The 21,873-nt window shown below is 42.8% G+C and overlaps 1 protein-coding gene across 1 annotated transcript in view; it reads right to left on the minus strand.

The window, feature by feature from the left end:
- Nucleotides 1-21,786, minus strand: part of LOC140378284 (B-cell lymphoma/leukemia 11A-like) — a 32,613-nt gene extending 10,827 nt beyond the window's left edge. The window contains exons 1-2 of the mRNA XM_072464055.1: nt 21,316-21,786; nt 19,159-19,548 (exon numbers count right to left, since the gene is read on the minus strand). Coding sequence (XP_072320156.1) covers nt 19,159-19,548; nt 21,316-21,370 — 445 coding nt within the window. The 5' untranslated portion in view covers nt 21,371-21,786. The remainder of the gene's footprint in view (nt 1-19,158; nt 19,549-21,315) is intronic.
- Between the last annotated feature and the right edge of the window lie 87 nt (nt 21,787-21,873).

Genomic DNA, 21,873 nt, shown 5'->3' on the forward strand with positions numbered 1-21,873 from the left:
CTAATTAAATGGGCCGATGCTTATGTAAGTATCCATAGAGATTATTTATTTACACAGGCTCTGCTTCATGGGATCACTAGCAGCTTAATGTGCAGTGAAGTGGGTATTTAATAAAGGACCCAAATCAAATAGTCCGTGTCAATTTTAGCTTGTGTCCAGGTACACGGACTTAATCAAACATGAGCTATTTTTGGAACCATGTCCCTGCTGGGAGTCTCTGTCTTCAGAGGGACAATGTCCAGAGTTCTGTCAAAGAAAGATATTTCAATTGAAAATAAACTATATAGATCAAAAATAAACTAAACTAAAATAATGATTTATATTAAATGTAGCATCAGAATTGCAGTATTTTTAAAGAAGATGGTATATAGTCGTATATAATCTATGACACCAGAGGACCATTATTTTATATGATCCAAAACGACTTGATAAAAGAAACAAGTCCACTGACTTCCTGTTAAAAACTATGGTGCGTCACTGTAAACGCCAACACAACAAAGCAACAAGCAGGAGATCCTTTTCTCCATTTGAGCCTAAATGTCTACGAAATGCTGGTGAATCCTATGTGTACTACAAATTAAGAAAAAAAAGGGTACAGTACAGTTAGTATAGAGCAGTGGGCGTGTATAGGGGGTAGGGGAAAATAGGCCTTTTTGGGGCAATGGAATGGATCAAAGAGAAGGAAAACTACTATAACACCACTTTAAAAGCCCTTAAAAGTAGTTTTTCGCTTAATGTGTGCCGTGTGAGTAGATATTGTGTACCAGGGCACACATTATGCAAAAAACTACTTTTAAGAGCTTTTAACCATGTTATATTAGTTTATCGTTTCAGAGTTGTATTTGGAGTGATTTATGTCTGTTTTGGACATTTTGTATTGTTTGTTATCTGTAAAATATGGATATTAATATGATGGCATTTAATATAAATATCTAACTATAATAAGTTCCAAGTTTTTGCCAAAACAGTTTTAATTTTTGGGCTGAAAAAATGATTTTAAATTTCAAAGAAATACAAGTTGAATGTTGAGATTACATGGACATGCTACAATACAATATTCTGATGCAAACAGTAGCTGTCTCTCCTCTGTGCATCTTCCTTGCCTGAAGTGCACGGACCAGATAGCCTCCACGAGACACGGGGCCAGCAGGCAGAGCCACACTATCTCTGCACAGCTCAGCTCATGACAGGCCCGCGTCCCGGCAGAAAGGATGGAGAGGGACCAGCGAGGTCGAGCAACAACGCATTTCTGCATAAATCTCCCCATAGATAGCATCAGGAAAGCAGAAACAGGGGAAAGAGGTGGGCAAGCGGCACAGGATGATAAGGCCCCGGGGCAAGGCATTCAACACTGTCAAAACTGTTTCATCTCTGCCTATTGGATGAGTGGAGCGCGTTATGAGCCTGCATACCATTTGCCAGGACAAGATCCAGCTTCACCAGAGCATACGCAGACCCTGATCTGACCTTCTTGCTTTAAAACCCACTCCTTGGGTTTTACAGGCAGCGAGGGAAATGGACAAGGCAGCCTGAAAATACGGCCATGGAGATTAGATGTTTGCATTTCAATCCCTCCAGAGCAGAGCCTTTGGAAAAGATTCAGCAAAGTCCCCCACAGTGAGTTTTAAATATGACTCGCTTTTCTATCGGCAGCCATTTAGACGCCTACAATAGAGGCAGTGTGGCTGGAGAGCTCTTGGTTACAGCAAGTGTTAATTGTTTTTGTGAATTAAACAAAAAACAATTGACTCTTTCTAATTTCAAGGTGAAACTACCCACTGAGCATACACAACATACATATTGAAGCACTTTGAATTGCCTTGTGTATGAAATGTGCTCTACAAATAAACTTGCCTTGCCTTACACAGTCAGAAACACAGAATTGAAACTCAAATGAGTAAAAGGCATTTATAGTTGTTCTTTACAATAAAAACACAAATAGTATTTCCGTTTTTTCCTAAATTATTATGTACTATATAAAATTGTCTCACACATTCATACCCTTTAGGCCAGATAATGTTTTTGTTCCTTATAAATTGATAAAATGCTCTTAACTTTATAACTTTATCTTGAATTCTTCAGAAAGAGAGAAAGATTTTAGCTTTCTCAAAAAACTCAGGCACAAAACAGGACTTAATCAGAATGATAATGTGTAAGTGGCCACAGGTCATATGATGGTTCATCTGAGCACAGCAGTAGTACATGTTCATAAACTAGACAAAAACTGCATTACATCAAGACATAACATTGATAACAGAAGCAGACTAGTTATTTTATTATTGTTCTTACATTGCACCGCTACTTGTTGGAACTGCCTATTTCTGCTTGGAAAGACAACTTGTGATGACCCTGACTGTTTGTTGCTCAACACATCTGCAATGTCCTGCCAGGCCCACAAGCAAGGCCCATCATTTAGATCACAGCGAACAAAGGCTGTTTTAAACATGCAGTTATTTTTCACTGTGTCCCAGCACCTCGGGGTGAAAGGACCAGGGCATGTGAGCTCAGGCCAACCATAGCAGCTCGTTCTGCATTGGGGCCGCGGGGCTTTATGGAGGGACAGTGCACTTTCAAACAGAAGGGCCAGTGTGTATGAGTATCCCGTGGCCCGGAGCTGTGGAGGCTGAGGGTTGAACACGCGTCCCTTCTGCTGTGTGTGACTGTGCGCGCGGCCTTCGAGTGGTTAAGGAAGCATCAATAGCTGGACTCTTTAGATTCACAGGGTATCTTTGGGTCAGATGTTCCAGCAAAATCCATCTTCCTTAGTTAAAAGTCATAACGCACAATCAAAGTTCTTTTCTCTGGCAAATAATTTCCTCTTAGCGTGAAACAATTAAAAATATTCTTTAATGGGGAATTTCCTATATGAATTTGTCTTATCTTTCAACGTCAGCGAGGCAATTTGTCAGCCACGGTACAGCGTAAAGGGATCTTTTTTTTTTTTTATCTATGGAGCTATAACAACATGTTTTAGGATAAGGAAGGGAAAGCGTAGAGTTTGGCATTATCTTTCTTTCTTTCTGGCTTCTCTAGACACATTACTGGTCACTGCTGACTCATTACATGGCAGAATACTTTGAGGTCGACATCATTTCTTTAAAAACTTGAAACTTGTACTGGTGAATACAAGACATTTTGTACCAAGCACTTAGCCACTAACCGTGAGACCTTTCTGCCCTCCCTCATTCCCTTCACCCAACCCTCCATTCCCAAAGCCATTATTAATTCATCGAGGAAAACAGTGCTAGGACACTTTTCTACTCGAAACGCTTTCCAAATCCTGATTAAAATTGCAAAATGGCCTCCTGTTCAGTCCTAATTCAACCCTTCAGGATGATCTGAGAGAAGCAAGGAGAACTCGACAGAGCACGGCACACAGTTTCCTACAAATGTTTCCTTTAGTCTGCTTCAATAACTGCATTAACTTCAGGTCACTAAAAACTAAAAGTGAGGAAAATTTGAATTGATTATATATATTTTTTAAGTATTGAGGAGTAAACGGGTAGTTATATTAAAGATCAACCGTTTATGTGCTTGGCAATGCTAGGATCAGCACTATACAGTTAATATATAGCTAATATAGATTATTGTTGCACATAAGTCAAATTCCATGTGTATGTCAATATGTTGTGACAGTTAACTTTGTGGCATTGTAAATCCCTATAAGAATAATGTTTAACGCAGCTGCCTGTTCTCAGCATATACCCATGCTGTCACTGGCCTGTTAAAATACTTCAAGTACAGCCCTCTAACGTATCTTCTCCCTGGAGGTGTGTCAGGAGCATGTATATAGGTCCTAGCATTAAAGAGCGTGATATTAATTAAGGTAAGCCAACCTGTAGGTTACTTTGTGCCCAGCTGTAGAGCATAAATCAGGCTTTTAACGAGGCTAGGGCCTAAGATCTCAAACCGTGCTGGAATGCTACCTGCACAGCCATGCCAAAAATCTGTCTGGGTCCAGGGCTCCTATAGATCACTATGTTTATAAGGGGGGCTATAGCCACCTACCCCGGGGATGGAAAGAGGGGGAGCGGCACAAGGAGTGCAGAGGGAGGGTGGCAAAAGGAGAGCAAGTGCTATTTCTACTGGGTCACTGGGTTTACCTTAATGCATTGTGTATGGAGCCTATATGCCTATATCTTTAATATATTATAAGCTTCATATGTGGGGGAGAAGAAAAAATTCCAAATCAGACAGTACCAAATTATAACAATACACAATAATAAATTCAGAATATACAATATACACAAATTCAGAAGCAAGGAAATTGCAAAAACAAAAAACCTGACAGACTAGTGACGACGTGTGAAGCTTGAGTTGAGGACTGGGTGAGTACGTGTGACAGAAGGATTTATTCTGGACAGCTGCAGAACAAGACACACACTGCTGGACCGACAGGTTGAACCCTAGCTTCAGTCCACCTCAGAGCCATCTTTTTTGCACAAAAAGCTCTGCGACTCAGACATTCCTCAACAGGCACTGGCCTGTTCATTTTCTAATAGAGCACCAGGAGTTTTGCAATTCAATAGCAGTGTCTGGACAGCTTAGCTGCTAAGTAGCAGCGTGAAGTGTGAAAATGTGGATTAATGACTTATTAAGTAAGAGCTGGAGCCAGATCTCCTCTGCATCACCTGAGGTTTAAGAGCCAGATGTTTGTGCATTTCAGACAATTAAACTGACTATAAAGATTTTACACAAGGAAATGCTGGAGTTTACTCTTTAAAAAATGCCCATAGAAGGGCAAACCTAGCTCTTTATGCTGATGCAGCCTAACATTCATTTTGTTAAATTTGTTGTACAGTATGCATGGTACAGGACATGTGTCCTCTTCTCATGTCTCTTATAGAGTGACAGGAATGCAGCTCCTTTCCCTGGCAGGGCAGACTCAGGTTCTCGGAGCTCCTGCTGTTTGGAAGGAGGCTGACACTGAGGTCACCAGGCCATCGAACCCAACGACTGCTTGTGTTGCATTCCCAGAAATGAACTTTGGGTTTGCACAAGGTCACACTGTAAAGCCCCTATAAAGCCCCTATAGGATCATTCCATACATGTCCAGCTGATCTGTTCTGGAGACTGTCCCAGAGGTGAAAGTGCCAGGGAGCACTTTAGATGGCCCGACGGCTATCTCCTGTACCTGACTCCTGCGCATAAAGACATAAAAAGATATGTTTGCTCTTAAAACACATGGCCTTTATTACTCTCGTCCGGTTTCATCACCTTCGCGGCACACAGAGTGCCGCTGATGAAAAGAGGAATTAAGGGCAGTGAGAGAACAAGGATATTATCTGGAGGGGAAGTGCAGTAGGAGCTGTCAAGAATGGTGTAAAAACTTTGGAGAGCTGAAGAAGAGAAAAACAAAAGCGCACTGGACAGCCTCACACTGCAGCGGCCCATTCTAGATTACATTAGAGGCAGCTGCTGCTTTGTGTGGTTTCATGGCCCATGCCCAAGAAAAAGCTGCTAAAATTTCACTTAATCTGCTGCAGAAACTCAAGTGTCTGTCAGCCACTCAAACACGGGGCCTAAAAGCACCCTCTCGGATAACTAAGGCAAAATATCTCTAATAACATCTCTCTCAGTGGATGTAGAAGCAGACATTTTGTACATGAAAAAAACTGTCCTCACTGAGGTCCACCGTCCTTCTGCTCCTCCTTTATCTCCACCTCCTGTTCATCCTTCCAAGTCATTAGCTTATTATGGTAATCACTAAAACTATGATGAGTGACCCGAAATTTCATTTAGCCTACTTTTAACACCAAATGACAACGCAGCTGGCACCATCAATTTATTACAATCAGCAGTCTACATTTTAGACTAATAACAAGATGTCCATAATTGCTCAAATGCGTTTGTTAAGTGCGACATTAGATAAAGTTCTACATTTTAATCACATTGAAATAATATGATTCTTATATTTGGTCATCCTTGTATGTAATAAAAAAAAAAACGGAAGCTATTAAGTGGAATCTGAACACTCTACAGCAGTAACTGACACAGAGGACCAAGGCTCAGAAGAGTTTAGACTCTGAGTGACTCACACATGTCTGTCCACTAAAGTGCAGCCTCTGAGCACAGATGAATGCAACACATTTATTTCACATTTAGAGTTTGAACTTAAGTGTATTTACAATGTTTAACAAGCTGCTTCTCCAGTAAAAAATGTAAATGAAAATGTATATTAGAATATATCAGAAGACAATTAGTGGTTAAATCTTAATACTTATTGTTTCTGTGAACTTAGGCACATATGAACTTTCAAATGTCAAATAGATAAATGAGTTCAGTTCAATTCAACATATTTTTGTAAAATCCAAAATCACAACAGCAGGGCTATACAAAGTTTTTGATTTAACCAATGAAGAAAATTAACCAAAATTCACAGGAATGGTCCCCTGTCCTTAGGCCCTCACACTCCACTGGACACTCATTACTTTACATCAAGCTACTATTCCCTCATTCACATACAGGATCTAAATTGCAATTTGAATGGCTGCAATTATCAGATTGCAAACTGTTTATGATTTATTTTTGCATCGATATTTGTTCAAATTAGTTTCTAGTATTGATACTAGTTATAGATCGATTAAAGACAGATTTTCAATACTTTTGACAACCCTAACCACTACTCATTAGATAATGTTAATGAGCGTACTTCAGTTTGTGTTTGAGTGACAGTTTGTGTTTCATTCCAGATTTAATTTCATAATTAATTTAATGCAACTTATTTAAAAAAGTATTGACATTGAGAAGCAAGACAGAAACACTAAGCGGCACTAATGAAGACATAGCTAACAGTGTTGGTGGGAGGAGGGGGGCAGGCGGGCCAGGGCAAATTAACCTTTTTAATTGGAGAGTAGTAGCCCTCTTTGGACCCTGCAGTTGGATCCAGAGTGCTGACAGATGATGCGAAGGAAATGGCAGGCCCATTACAGGCAATCTGGCCACGGCACTTGGCAGAGAGCAGCAGAACCAGAGCCTGGGGAGCGCGGGCCACGTCCAGCCCGGGAAGAAGCTGCCAGATCTGGGCACGCACTGGCACAGGAGGCAGGGCCCACCTCAATAAAGGTATAAATGGAGAACAGTTATCTTGGCACGTTGAACTGCAGGGTAAAGGCCTGTCATAAGGGCTTTCTAGTGTGATAATAAACCACTACCTGGACAAAAAAGAGAGGTTTGAATGAAAACCAGTTCTGCAGGTCTGAAAGTGAGACCCCTGTGCAATAGCACTTCTAATTTCGCTCAAGTTCATCATGTCTCTGCTATGAGGGAGAGATAGGTCGAGCATGGATAGTTGCAAAAGCTCTGTTTACGTCTGCCATAGGAAAAAAAACATCAAGGTCAGTGAGTCTTGCAGATACATTCAGCCTTAAGGAGACACCAGGACTTAGACAAAGCTCAAGACATGAAGTCATATGAAATGGCTCTTCTGTTCCACTTATTTCCAATGCCGAATTAGTATCTAATTTCAACACTAGTTTTAGTATCAATTATTATCTGATTTCCAATACTTTTGACAACCCTCCTTTCTGTACATTATATTTTGCGTTCTATAACATCATTTCAGTACTTATACAGAAAATAAATATTTCATATCATTTTTGCACCAAACCCCGCACTGCTATTTGAAGCAGTGTGGAATCATGCTGTGTGTGGTCACGGCTTAATCCTGTTTTACCAGACTCTCACCGTAACATCTCCACCAGGTCAATATAGTAGAGGGAATCGTTTTGTCTCCATACTTTCTGTGCATTTGCTGCATTCATTGTGAGACATGACCCACAAAGCAGACATGCACTTTTGCGTTGGCCATAAAAAGTAATACAATGGGTGTCTGCCTGTCTACAAACTGCTTATATATACACAGTTTACGCTTACAGAGCCTTATGTATTAACTCAGCCCTCATCTGCCACTGTCCTCTCACTTTCCCTTTGTAAGTGTCCATAAATGCACATACGCATACAGACCAGACACATGTCCGGAGAGAGCAGACTACCATCTGGGAGCAGTGGCCAGCTTTGTCTCAGGGGGTGAAAGCACAAGTGCGACCCCCTCTTCAGCACGCACACACAGGCACAGAAAGCATGCACAAGGCCCTAGCATCGGCCCCCGCCTGCCACCCCCCCTCCAACTGCTCCAAGTGTGAGAGCTCTTCTCATACAATCTGCACATATACATATGCAAATGTGCAGGGGGCATCGTCACACACACACACCAGCAATATATTTCACTGGCATTAGCTCCAAAGTAGCCACGCAGGATTTTTTGGAGAAGAAAACATGGTTCTGAGAAATAGAGCAGGAGCTGGAGGGCTGGAAGAAAGACCAAATAAGTGGGAAGATGAAAAGAAGAACCTTCTTTATAAATAACAAATTAATGTGAGCATGTGTGAAATACATGCAAAGCAAATGCAAATGGGATTGCATGCATTTACATGGGCCCACATATAAACATGCACACAGACACGCACAGATTCATTATCCATGTTTGCCCCCCAGCATGCGTGTTATAATCCAGAGAAGAGACTCTCTATTAATCAGCAGACGCTGCTGACACAAGATGCACCAGGAGTGTCTGAAACAAACTTCAGTTTGAGCAGGAGGTCCAGACAGCCCACATGACGCTCTCCAACCCATGATCAGTCTGTAATGATACATGTCACTGTGGGGCATGATCGATCTGCCAATAAATAATACAGCTGCAATTATGCCAAATATGATTATTTTTCCTAACAATATAACAATTTATAAAAGCTAAGGAAAACTAAATTTGTGTGGCAAATCAATTCAGATATGCATATCAAGCAAATCATTCTACATTGCCCCCACAATTGAATTAAAACAGAACAATTTAGGACAAACCGTGCGATTACTGTCGTATTTAATATTTTATACTCTCACACTATACTCTTCAGCCTCCTTAAATGCTAAGGTGACTCAGATGCAAAGTGTATGTGAGTGTATATTGATTATTTATAACTTTTTTCCTTGACTGATATAAACATTTTGACATTATATTCCTATTTCTGCCATACTATATCCCATGACCTTAGTATGCTTAGTAGGTCATGGGACGTAATGCACATAATGGACTTAGTCCATTATGTGCATCTTCCAGATCAAATTCTCTCCTCCCACTTTTCACAATTCTCATGTTTGCTGTAATGTTTTCAGAACACAATAGCAGACGCAATGTTAAGCTCATGTTGCCCCATCAAGAGTGGAGCAACACACAACTCTTCCCGCCCTGTTTACGACCGGATCCTTTCGTCGTTCCCTCCGTTCCCACGCTCTCTCGCTTCTCCTCCCTCTCCTCTGCATTGTCCTGCGGCCTAACAGGTTAGAGGTGCGCTCTGTTTCCTTGTCTTTAACAGTGGCCACAACAGCAGTGAGAGGAGAAAGAGCTTGTCTGTGAATCTGCTCTTAGGCCCGCCAGGCTAACCACTCTGAACTCATTCTGACACAGGTGAACCAGAAATGTGTCCTTCTTCGCCTCTGGACAGAAAGTGAGATGGTGGCGTTTGGTCCCCAGCGGGCAGGTATCAGAGGTGTGTGTGTGTGTGGTGTGTGTGTGTGTGTGTCTGTCTACCCAGACCTTTGAGGCCTGGACCATTGCCAAGTTCATCTGTTAATGGACAGCTACGAGAGGCCGGCCCTTCCCCCTCGCTCCCTCTGTTGTGTGTGTCTGAAACAGCCGCGCCTGCTCACGACCCCCCCTTAACCTCCCCAACCCCCAGCCAGGCCTGCCCAGATACAGACCCTTGCCTTCCCTTCGCCTGAAAGCTATATCATTCCCTTTCTCCCACCCACCTCCCCCTTCCCACTGCCCCCTTACACTATGTGCGTCTCCTATTCAAGATAAACACTGTGCTTCAAGTTCAGGGGACACCCAGGGACCCTTTAACAAAGCCATCTATCATGCTGTCTGTCCACAACTCCTCTGGCCATAGCGGACCATGCTGCTACTGCCGCTGCTGCCGCTGCTGCCGCCGCTGCCGCTGCTGCTGCTGCTGCTGCTGTGATGTCTCTCCACACTCACACAGAGTAGACACACACTTCAGCCTGCAGTTCAACAACTTGGATTTACTTTCAAAGTTTGTCAGTACAGTCTGCCCATCATGTCAGAAAACTGGAGAAAATAGACCCGTGCTTTCCTCCTAATAAAGCTTTTTTCTTCCTAAGCCCACAGCTCGAAAGCTCACAATGGTTTGGAGAGCAGGACTCCACTGACCCCTCACAGTCCCCTGAAGTCACACACTGCAGGATGATTAACCAAACTGTCAACAGCCTAATAGTCTGGGAATAAGAGACTGAAGGTCCAAGAACTCACTGTAAACACTAGACTTTATGAATGATATATTATGACTATGGGAGACAGCAAGAAACAGTGGTCTTGCAACATTTCAGCAGTAATAATTCACATCATTTTCTGTATAGTAAGTGCTACATGGACAGTATCTTCTTATAGGAAAACTCTGAGCTAAACTGTGCTATAAAAGTATACTTTTTAAATTTTCTTTTGGACTCTTAGTACAAAAAAAAAATAGAGCCCTAATTAGAGGTGGGCAATATATCAACATAATAAACATAAACATTGATAACATTATAAATGTTGTTTGAACAATGTTTTGAAGCGATGCAACATTTTAGTATCACGGGTATCGTTTTTGTCGATTGACGCAAAAAAGTTGTTGTTGAAAACATTTAAACAATGTATAAGATTACATTTCTGCACTTTTGTGAAAAGTTTTTTACAAACAATTCACATTTATCTGAAATGTGGACTGTTTCAGTCCCTTGTCCTCCTCTTTTGGGGTGTCCCTGTATGACACGCCCTCAGCAGCAGCAGCAGAGAGCGAGCAGCACCAAAGGCCCAGCAGCTGTCCTCTGTAGCCACTGTGAGAGGGAGGGGGGGAATGGCCTGTCGGTTTTAGCCCGCTAAATTATCCATTAGATGTTATCAAGTTGTAGCAGGGCGATGCCATTCTGCTAGGAGGCATCAATCTTTCATAAGTCCCAGGCATACAGGCGTACATTGGGATGCACTGGCAAGACCCTCCCCATCACTCCCAGCACTCCACCCAGCCAACACAGAGCACTGCACGCAAACTTGGACATGACCACACAGCCAAGAGGACAGTCAACAGATACACATGTACAAGACAGGTACACACAACTGCACTCAGCTGTACCTCGGCCCCAGGAAGCAAGCAAGTCTAACTTCCCTTTTAGAGACCGTTCAAAAACAAATCATTTGGAGCCACAAGATGATTTTGGTGTTTTTCTGGCCCTTGTGCTTCTTCTCCATTCTCTGTTTGCCTTGTCTTCATCACCGCCTCTCTGGCTTTACTCGGCCTGGCAGGCAGCAGGGGCAGACGTGTTCAGAAAGCACTCCGGTAATGGGCTAATCAAAAATGCAAAACAATTGGCAATTACCGCGTGGGGCCCTAATGGTCATTAGAATTTACAACAAGGTAATGAACTGAGAGTCAGCTCAGTGCATGCATATTCATAAAGCAATCAGGCCTTTGAAGATTAAAGAAGCGCTTCAAATTTAAATGAGGGTGCCAGCATGTTATCAGTGAGATTCAGCCTGCAAAAGTAAAGGGTGCCTGGGACAGGAGAGTGCATTTATGAGCCTGCGCGTGTGTGTCAGTGAACGTGTGTGTGTGTGGGCGGGTGTGTGTGTGTCAGTGAATGTGCGTGCATGCGTGTGTGTGTGTGTGTGTGTGTGTGTGTGTGCGTGTGTGTGTGTGTGTGTGTGTGTGTGTGTGTGTTTGTCTATGTGTGAGGGAGAAAAGAGGGTAGGGTCAGTTCGGTGCGGGAGGTGCAAGTATGTGTGTATTTATGCATGAATGCTCAAGTGATTGTGTTGGCTTGTGCCCGCATGCTTTCCGTGTAAGAATGAAAGCACAGAACTGTACACCACTAGCCTTGCATTGCCTCAAGTGATTCTAATACCCAATTTAAGACATTCTTAAAAAATGAATGAACAACCCTATCTCATGATCATCATTTAAGTGATGTGGGATTCAAATGTGAGATCAAATGTACAGTTAAGCTATTAGGCGGCAATGAGCTCTTAAACACAAAGCCCCCAAGGATTATGCCAACCTATTAGTACGCATGCATAAAGAACTACAGCAATGCAAGTCGGATATCTCACACATACACAACGCAAAGCTGCGAGTTTTCACAAGTGTAACGTCAGACGCTGGGGCCCGCTGCGACTCCCTATCTCTCTGGGCGCAGTGATAAGGCTGGCGAGACACAGCTGTAGTCGACCACCCACCCACATTACAAAAGGCACGCACGTATTCTGGCTCTATCGAACACACCCACAGACACCCGAGCAGTGAGAGGCCAAGCCCACTTCTGCAGAGGGCTGTGGCGAGACAGATAGTGCAGGACTAGATAGTGACCAGAGCCTGACGGGACGCCCTTGTCTCAGACGCTCTCCCATGGCCTCAGCGCTATCACTAAGACAAAGCAATACTGGCCTGCCACTGCACAGAGGACAGAATGCACAAGATTAGTCACAATACAAGTACAGGGTGAGAAGACTCTGAACTGATAAAAGTTTCATTGTGGGTAGTTTGTGGGAGCTTATTTGAAAGAAGAAATCTCAGAAAAATTTAAAAAAATATTTTGTTAATGTTGTATTGTGTGTATTTGTTAGTATATACATAACCACTTTACAATCAAACCGGCGGAGTCTACAGGGTTATAAAAGGGAGAACTGCAAAATAATGTATTCACACTGCTTTGTAGTCAGGTTGTTCTGGACTAGTTCTGCAAGATTAATTGGAATCGAATGAAAATCGTAGTTTGAATGGATGCAATTTGCAAATCGCCAAGACTGCCATTTTTTTCAAGTTCCATCATTTATTCCATTAACACCTTGTCTTATTGAAAACTGCACGCTCTGTAGTTTAGATCTGCATTCTGAAATTTGTCTTAATCTGTCAGCTCATATTTCACTAATTTTGTCAATTCTTCTGTGTTTAAGTTGTGATCTTTGAAAATTAAATTAAAACTACCACCGTATATTACTTTAGAGCACCACAGTACAACACAATACATTTTTAACTGGACAAACTGCTACTTATGTTTGTGTCCAATCACAAAGTGACTCAGAAGCGAACATGCAACTATATTTCTATTGGGGAAAAAATCATCTCTTTTGTTAATTTCTGGAAACTAAAGGTACAAGCTACAGCAAACCGCATTTAACACTTTTCACCAATACTAAATCAGGGTCAGAACTTTTCTACAACAAGAGTGATCTGGCAAGTAAACATACATAGTGCAAACCTATTAACAAATCTAAAGCATTGAAAGAGTATTTGAAAGACCCTTGTAATGTAACATTTCTACTCTATATTTCTCTGAACACCAACCATGTTCCACATACACTGTACATCTGCCACACTAACTTTCTCTGTCATCTTTGTTTGCCACTTTCTAAACTACAACTGTGTCAGAGCGACTTTCTTTCCCCCTGTTTCTTCCTATTCTGTCTAAAAATAAAGTCATTAACCTGCAGGTGGTGGAGCTGGTGCTGGCGTGACAGGCCCTGCCGCTGTCAGATGACCTGCTGCCCCTGTGATGTGACTGGCTGCCACACTATTGACAAGACGACAGCACAGACACGCTTAGCCACGAGGATACTTTTTCATCCTGCACCGCGCCGCTGTGGACAAACAAGCTTGTTTCTGTTGGGCAGCCTCATTTGACAGTACGAATTGAAAAGACTTTGGAAGTGTGTGTGTGTGTATGTGTGTGTGTGTGTGTGTGTGTGTGTGTGTGTGTGTGCGCTCCAAACTTGCTCTATAGCCAACTGCGAGTGAGTGAGAATGAGCTTGAGAGGATGTTGGAGGCTTTTAAGAGGTGTAGACATCTTAATGTGGCCAAAAAGTATGAGTTTTCAAGTCCCCAGAGATTACTAAGGGCGCTTTGAGGAGAAATGGGGACAGGGAGAGAAGGGAGAGAGGAAAATACAGATCATATGTTTCTGACAGATTTCATCAAGTCAAAACACACTGTGAGGCCACCACCGCAGTGCAACAAACACGAAACAAAAGGCAATTGGCATCAGTGTCTATGCATCCGAGGGGCATACAAAGAGCAGGTGTGTCTGTGTACTCTTGTGGGTAGGGTTAAGTGGGCGGACGCTGCTTGTGTTGTATGTGTGTGTTGTGAGCATACTTGGACTAGCCTCCACCTGAATGGCCCGAGGCGGTGGTACCAAGGCTGTTAGAAGACAAACAGACACACAGGAAGCACAAGCAGGAGCCCTGAGGACAGCTCACACACACTGCTGCATACCTGCCCTTAAGTACACACTGCCTGTCAGAGGCAGAGACAGGAGAAAAGACTGGACCTGGAGATCACAGCCAGACAAGTCAGCAGAGCCAAAGATCTATTTGAAAAATGTAAAGGGAGCAATTCCACTAAACAAAGCAAGTCAAATGCATTTCTACACTGCATCTGTACACTTATTTTTTGATTAAAAAGAAAATAAACTAATATTTTGAAAATGAAAGCTCTAAACTGGACTGCTGGTGTTCACTTTTAAGGTGGCCATAACAAATGACATCCAAACAAACTGAGACTATGTATCACCAAAACAAATCTTGCGTCTCCTTTTTGTAGTGTTAAACCGACTGACTTGGCAAAATGTTTGTACTTGTGTCCAGGCATGGGAGGGGCAGTACCAACAACTTCACAGGGAATTGGTCTAACTTACCAACTTTAAACTTTTCGATTTATAAGCATCGCAAAGATGTATAACTCTCTACCAATTCCCCATGTCTCTTGTAAGTTCAAGTACAACGCGACAAGCTTTGAGTTCACTTTTCTTCCTGTTGCTAAAAGCCAGACATAAACCTCCACCTCGCTATAACTTCTGCTTCCTGAATCCACAAAATCTCACTTTAGGGCTCAAATACTTCATACCTGCTAACACACAAAAACACATCAACGTTCAGAATATGTTTCCCTCTGGGCCGGGTCCTCTGTGCCAAGTCTGGCCTGGCATGGTCCACAGAGGGGTGTCCTGAGGCGAGGCCTGCCAAGTCAAAGAGCCTTTCATGTTCAGCCTGTAAGCCCAGGGTAGTAAAGCTTTAACAAACAGCCGATACATGCACACTCCTCTTTCTAAAACGCACACAGCATGGCTATAAACTGTTTAAGTGCTCCAAACCACACTCTCCACATATTCACATAGTTCAATGATGTAAACAGTGAACCCCGATTGCAGCCAGAGCCATTAAAGCTCAATTCAACAAGAAAGAAAACCTTGACCTGTTCCTCTACGCGGCTGACTTTTATGTGTGTTTATTTGGCTTCTGAAAAACAAAAATTTCCTTTATGAAAAATACATCCACACATCACTCAATAAAGAGCGGTGCAGCAAGCCAAAAATAGACTGATCTTATCACAGTCAAGCTCGACTGTAGGATCAAATTAGAATCAATTTAGCGGACAATGGGGTGCTTATGTAGAAAATATTAGCCAGTGTCCAATAATTGCAATAGCCAGCATCTGCGCCTTTTCAGTATCAATTAAAGTGATCACAGAAACAAAAGGCCCCCACCACAGGAGAAACCATATGCCAGAACTAAGACTGGCAATAGAAAGAAAAGAACAATATAGCTACCACAGAACCTCAACCCCCTCCGCTCACAGACTGGCCACACACTGCCCAGCCCCCCAGGTCTGCTCGGCCCGACACATATTCACCGTGTATATACTTATGAAAGCACGACGGAGGGGGGGTTCGGAGAAAGGTGGCACGGTGCCAATAAGGAGCCTGCTAAATACCTTTGTCTTCACTATAAACATGGACGAACAGAGGCAAGCCACTACAAGAAGAAATATTCGTCCAGTACAGTACAGTAAGTGTTGCACAGAAAAACGAGGAAAGGTGGTTAGCATAATCAACTCAGTATTGATTGGGAGCCCAGGTTACACCGAAGGTCGGAGTGGGAGTTTGTGGTGGATTTAAGCGGCAACAGTGGTCTAAAACGGTCCCTTACTAAAAAATGGATGTTATTGCTTAGAGTAAAGGCAGTAATATGATATATGTTAAAGTCAAAACAATAACATTCTACAACTACACTTCATGTCCCTTGATCACTTGTAAAAAAAATGAAATAATTCCAAAATGTGAAAAAAATACATCTGATTCTCACTAATCAACTTTCTTTCGGTATGAGTATGTATTTTATAGAAGTTTAGGCACTTAAGTAGACCCCCTTTTACCGTACATTGTGGTTTATGTGAGAAACTGTCATCTGCTCTTTTTTCTGGGCCATCCATAATCTGGAGACAAGCGCTGGTTCCCTATGCATATCTTAAATTGTTTATCATGCAAATGATGGCACACAGGCAGCTCTGCCCTCTTGTAACGGCCCAGGGCTCCAGACTGCAGCCCATAGCCCCAGCTGCAGCCACAAGGCCACCAGACGCAAGTAAGCCGCCCCAAAGAGGGAGTGAATAAACCCACGCCATCTTTACGTTCAAGCAAGCCTCACTAAATATGTAATGTATCCACATATGTAGTGTTTTAAAATGTAAGCATGCTGTTATTTGTATATAATAGTGCAAGGATGAGTGTTTTGAAGAGCGTGTAGTGTGTACCTAGGAGTGGGTGATATTGACAGAAATGTATATCTCTATGTTTTTTTTGTATTATCTCGATAACAATAATATTCAGACCGGATCATTATGTCGCTCCAACAGAAATGTGGAAAAAAACATTAGTTGGGGCAAAGGTGAGATGTTTCTAAAATAAATCATAAAAGTGCAGAATATCTTTTTATCAGCTCTTTTTGTTTTTACTAGAAAGAATTTACCCAATAATAAAATGTTTGCATATCTTCAAAGCAACACGTCACAATATTATCTAAATTCCGTTATATTTCCCACCTCCATGTGGGACCACCTCCATACCATAACATGGAAATATATTTGATATATAATGACTAAGTATGTCACTAGCTAAGTAAAAAAAAATTGAAAAATGGCAAATCAATTACTAAAATATGTTTTGGACAAGCACGCACAATTACAGGGTGGAATGAAAAATATATTTGCATTTAAGACTCAAATTTCTGAAAAATTATTTGGAACATATTTGGAGCTTAAATTATTGCCATTCCTTTATCGTATTGATATGAATTGTGTGTCCATTGATATTGAAATTAATTATAAGTTTGCAGTACATGGAGCAGCCCTAATGTGAATTAAGATGCATGTTGTTTGTGTCATCCTTGTACGGAGCGGGTGAGAGAACATGGCAGCAAACATATGGGCATCGGGGTGGCGTCCTGGCACCGCTACTCTGGATCCATCAATCTTGGCAATTGAAAAAAGAAAAAAAGAAAGTGGTGGGGGTGGTAATAGCTTTTTTGCATTTGACTGATTTGATCTATGTTGAAGCTGTATCTTATTTCTCCACAGCCTGCTAATCCAACACACTATTCATTTATTCATGAGCAAAATATGTGGTTGGAAATATAAAGTCTATAAATAAAAGCCTCCTTACAATGCTACTGACCTTATGATATCATGTGAACTGCTGATGATCTAAATGAGCTTGTTCAAACATCTGACAAGGCCGAGAGGCATAATAACCGGTGTGTGTGTGTGTATGTGTGTGTGTGTGTGTGTGTGTGTGTGTGTATGTGTGTGTGTGTGTGTGTGTGTATGTGTGTGTGTGTGTATGTGTGTATGTGTGTGTGTGTGTGTGTATGTGTGTGTGTGTGTGTGTGTGTGTGTGTGTGTGTGTATGTGTGTGTGTGTGTGTGTGTGTGTGTGTGTATGTGTGTGTGTGTGTGTGTATGTGTGTGTGTGTGTGTGTGTGTATGTGTGTGTGTGTGTGTGTGTGTGTGTGTATGTGTGTGTGTGTGTGTGTATGTGTGTGTGTGTGTGTGTGTGTGTGTGTGTGTATGTGTGTGTGTGTGTGTGTGTGTGTGTATGTGTGTGTGTGTGTGTGTGTGTGTGTGTATGTGTGTGTGTGTGTGTGTGTGTGTGTGTGTATGTGTGTGTGTGTGTGTGTGTGTGTGTGTGTATGTGTGTGTGTGTGTGTATGTGTGTGTGTGTGTGTATGTGTGTGTGTGTGTGTGTATGTGTGTGTGTGTGTGTGTGTGTGTATGTGTGTGTGTGTGTGTGTGTATGTATGTGTGTGTGTGTGTGTGTGTGTGTGTGTGCGCTTGTGTGTGTGTGTGTGTGTGTGTGTGTGTGTGTGTGTGTGTGTGTGTGTGTGTGTATGTATGTGTGTATGTGTGTGTGTGTGTGTGTGTGTGTATGTGTGTGTGTGTGTGTGTGTGCGTTTGCGTGTGTGCGCGTGTGTGTGAGGTCCAAGAAGTGCTAAATGAACTCATGAAAAGTGGTCATTCTATAACAGGATGCGAGCAAAACGTAGGGTTGTCCATCTTTAAAATGCCTGACAAATACAGCACAGAAAGGATCATTCTTCTCACACTCGGCTGGAAATTGCCTCGAATGAAATCAGAGCGGCCAGAACAATAACGGCTATTTGCCACATGATATTGGCTCAAGCTAGAATTAATAAACACTAAAATGGTGCTTTGTAAATCCGGTCATGAGGGAAGCGAGCCTGTTTGCGCTCCAGTGTCATTAAGCCCCAGTGGACGGCCGACAAGCACAGCAGCTCTTTACCGAGACCTTAATTACTCAAATCAAAGAAAAACACTGACAATTAGTGACTCCACAAATAAACGCCGCTTTCTTGACAGCTTGGTGTAATTACATTCTTTTCAATCTCTTTTTAATTTTAGCATCGGAGTGAGTGTTCGCAGGCACATATTTGCGGGAGCTGGAGATATGACAGGGTAATAAGCCAGGGAGGGATAGAGATAGGGCCCTCACTACCACATGAGAGAGACGGACGAGGCCACAGGATCGGAGCACATCTGTGAGGCAGCACCAAGACCAGCTATTTAGTTGCTCCTCTCTCGTAATCTCTCTTTGTTTGTCTATTTCCATGTCTGCAAATGTTTCCTTTTCTCACAATCATTTTCAGGGAGGCTGTTCTTCATGTGGTGGAGCATGGCTCGCTCTAAATGCGGTGTGTATTTCCTAACACTTGTTACCACCATTCTCTGATGCTGGCTCTTTCTTTCTGTTGTTTACCTGTTATGTGCTCTTGCTTGGGGATTATTCCTGGCAGCGGTGCGGCTAAACAATCCTCATGGCGTGGCGACACTTGAACAGCCACCTCCACGGGGTGGCATGCTCTCCTGGGGTGCAGCTGTGTCCGTGAGTGGGACGAGGACGTGGACATGGGCGAGGCGAGGGGGGAGGAGGGCGGCCTGTCCAGAGGTTTGTCTGCACACAGGCTCCCGTGGCACTGGCGTCTCTTATGCTCAATGAACAACAGGATGTCTGACAGGGGGAAGCGGGAATGACACTGGCCGCACGTGAGCAAGTCCTGGTCCCCTTTGAGAGGTTCACCCTGAGCCACTCCGAGCCTCGCGGAGTCCTGCGAGTCTTCATCTGGTGGGACGCCTGAGAGCGGTTCAGCTATGTGGATGAAAACAAAGCAGAAGTGAGAAAAGGCTACTCGGAATAATGTGTCAAATACAGCGTCAAGGAAATAAGGTCACACATTGTGAAGTGCAGAAAAACTTTTAGCACACTTCGATAAGGACTAACACAATGAGCTCGCAGGCAGCAGTCAAACGATTAAGTTGCTTGACCCTCTTTATTGTGCTGCCAATCTCGCTTTTTTAATGAACCTAACACCTCTGAGAATCAAAAAATAGATTCTAATTTGAGTTCAAGATGATTGGACCCCATTTCGTTAAAAGTGCTGGGATCTTATGAACCAAGGTTAGACATTGAGGGGTTGGATGTGGAGTAGGTCCCTGAAGTACACAGGAGGAGAGAGCAGAGGGAGAGTCTGGAGACGAGGAATATAGCTTCGGTGTAAATGGCATTGAGCAGCCGACTGGGATGCGGAGATAAGATGTGATGTATTCCCGCAGTCGGTTGGAGCTTTAATTCAGAATCAGGTCGGACGAGAAGTTTAGTGAGGGATGTGCTAGAGAGACCCGGCTCGGCAGCGTTAAAGATGAGGGAATTTTCTCCTATTTTACTCCTGCTTATCTCAAACCGGCTTTGACACAGAACGAGGCAAAGTGTCTAAAGAAGGGAAATATTTCCTTCAAAGTAATCTGACTTACACATTATTCATATTTATAATATTACAATACTTTGACGTTTAAAACATATAAAGTTAGATTTTTATGACAGTTACTGCTATTAAATAATCTGAATTGATCAACCACTGAATAAACTCTGAATGATAAAATAAGGGACAAAATATTTAAGATTACATACAAAATACACTAAAATACTAAATGAATCCTACCTAGAATATTTATTGAGCGTTCAAACTTGAATCTGTTTATATATTTCAAGTCCAGATAACTTCCCATGTTATAACGCATGAACATTATGGGGATCAAAATATAGAATTGCTGTTTGTGGCTGTGCTGTGTCTATCAGCATCAGTGGATCAAGTTCAAGTTCATAAGTGGGACATATAGCGTACACACAGTGCGCCCCCTACTGGCTGCACGGGTTCTGACGCGTGCACTGGACTACTACACATGTAGATACAAGCAGGAGACGCCACTGGCCCCGACACTGCTGCGGCATGAGCACAGAATCAAGACAAACACAGTGAGACACCAAAAGAACAAAACGGAAGAGGAATAATGAATAACTGAATAACTTTGCAAGACAAGACATTTCTCACTCCATGTGCACTTTCCAAACATAAACAGTTTCAAGAAGTAAGACTCACTCAGGAACTCGTAAAACCAAGAGATTTCCCTTTGGGGTTTTGTAAAGAAAAACGAAATAGATACAGTAACTTCTGCACTATGTCTATTATTGACTAGTAAAATAAATAATCACGTTTTATCTAAGTAACTTAAAAAACTATCACAAGTATTTCATGCGTAAACGTAACTGATGTTGGCACTATTAAACTTGTTGCCTAACATATTTAAATACATGTAAGTTATAAAGGTTCAGAAGAAGAGACCACCTTGTACCTTATACTCCAGTCTAAAGTTAAAGGCGTTCATAAAGGCAAAGGTCTCTGGCCCTAAAGAAGAGCCATTTCATAACCAAATCACCTCTGAGTGAGCCTTCTTTAAAACACAACATGTTCAATCTTTCTCTGTGGCCTCTGGTCAAGTAACACAGCAATAGAAGTAAGTTGCAAAGTTGCGGCACACGAGGAGAGCAGCAGCAGAGGTGCGTGGAGCGTCCACTTACGTGAAAAGTCCCGTGTGCTCAAGTGCTGGGGTTTGCCTTGCTTACGGCGAGACATGTTTGAAAAGCGCTGGCTTTTGAGCTGAGTTCACATTGGGAAATCCGTTCCTACGAGGGAAGACTCCAAGTCAAATATCTTCATTGATGCGAGTGACATCCAGAAGGTGTTGAAAAAGAGAAAGGAGAAACGTGGAAAGTGCGGCTCAGGCAGCGGGCGAGGCGCGCGTCTCTGTCCGTGCGGGGCTCCTCATGACTTTTTCGCAAAGACGGAGAGAGTGATGAGGGGATATATGGCAAAACCCCCTCAAAGAGCTGCAAGTTCAAGTGCGGACGTGACGTTCTTGCGAACTTGAACGACAGCAGACTGACGGACTGAGGCGCAGAAAACATGGGCAGGGCGAGAGCGGCCAGTGGGAGGGGGACGAGCCGCAATAAAAGCCAATGGACACTCATTATGGACTACCTATGGAAGGCAGAGGGAGAAACAGCACAGGGACCCCGAAGACACCAATGGACAGGGGGGGGGCAGGGGGCGGGGCCAAGGCAGAGAGAGAGAGACAC

This window comes from Eucyclogobius newberryi, unplaced genomic scaffold (assembly GCF_026437365.1).
Source record: "Eucyclogobius newberryi isolate DKJ021-1_F unplaced genomic scaffold, fEucNew1.0.hap1 SCAF_4, whole genome shotgun sequence".
Lineage (NCBI taxonomy): Eukaryota > Metazoa > Chordata > Actinopteri > Gobiiformes > Gobiidae > Eucyclogobius > Eucyclogobius newberryi.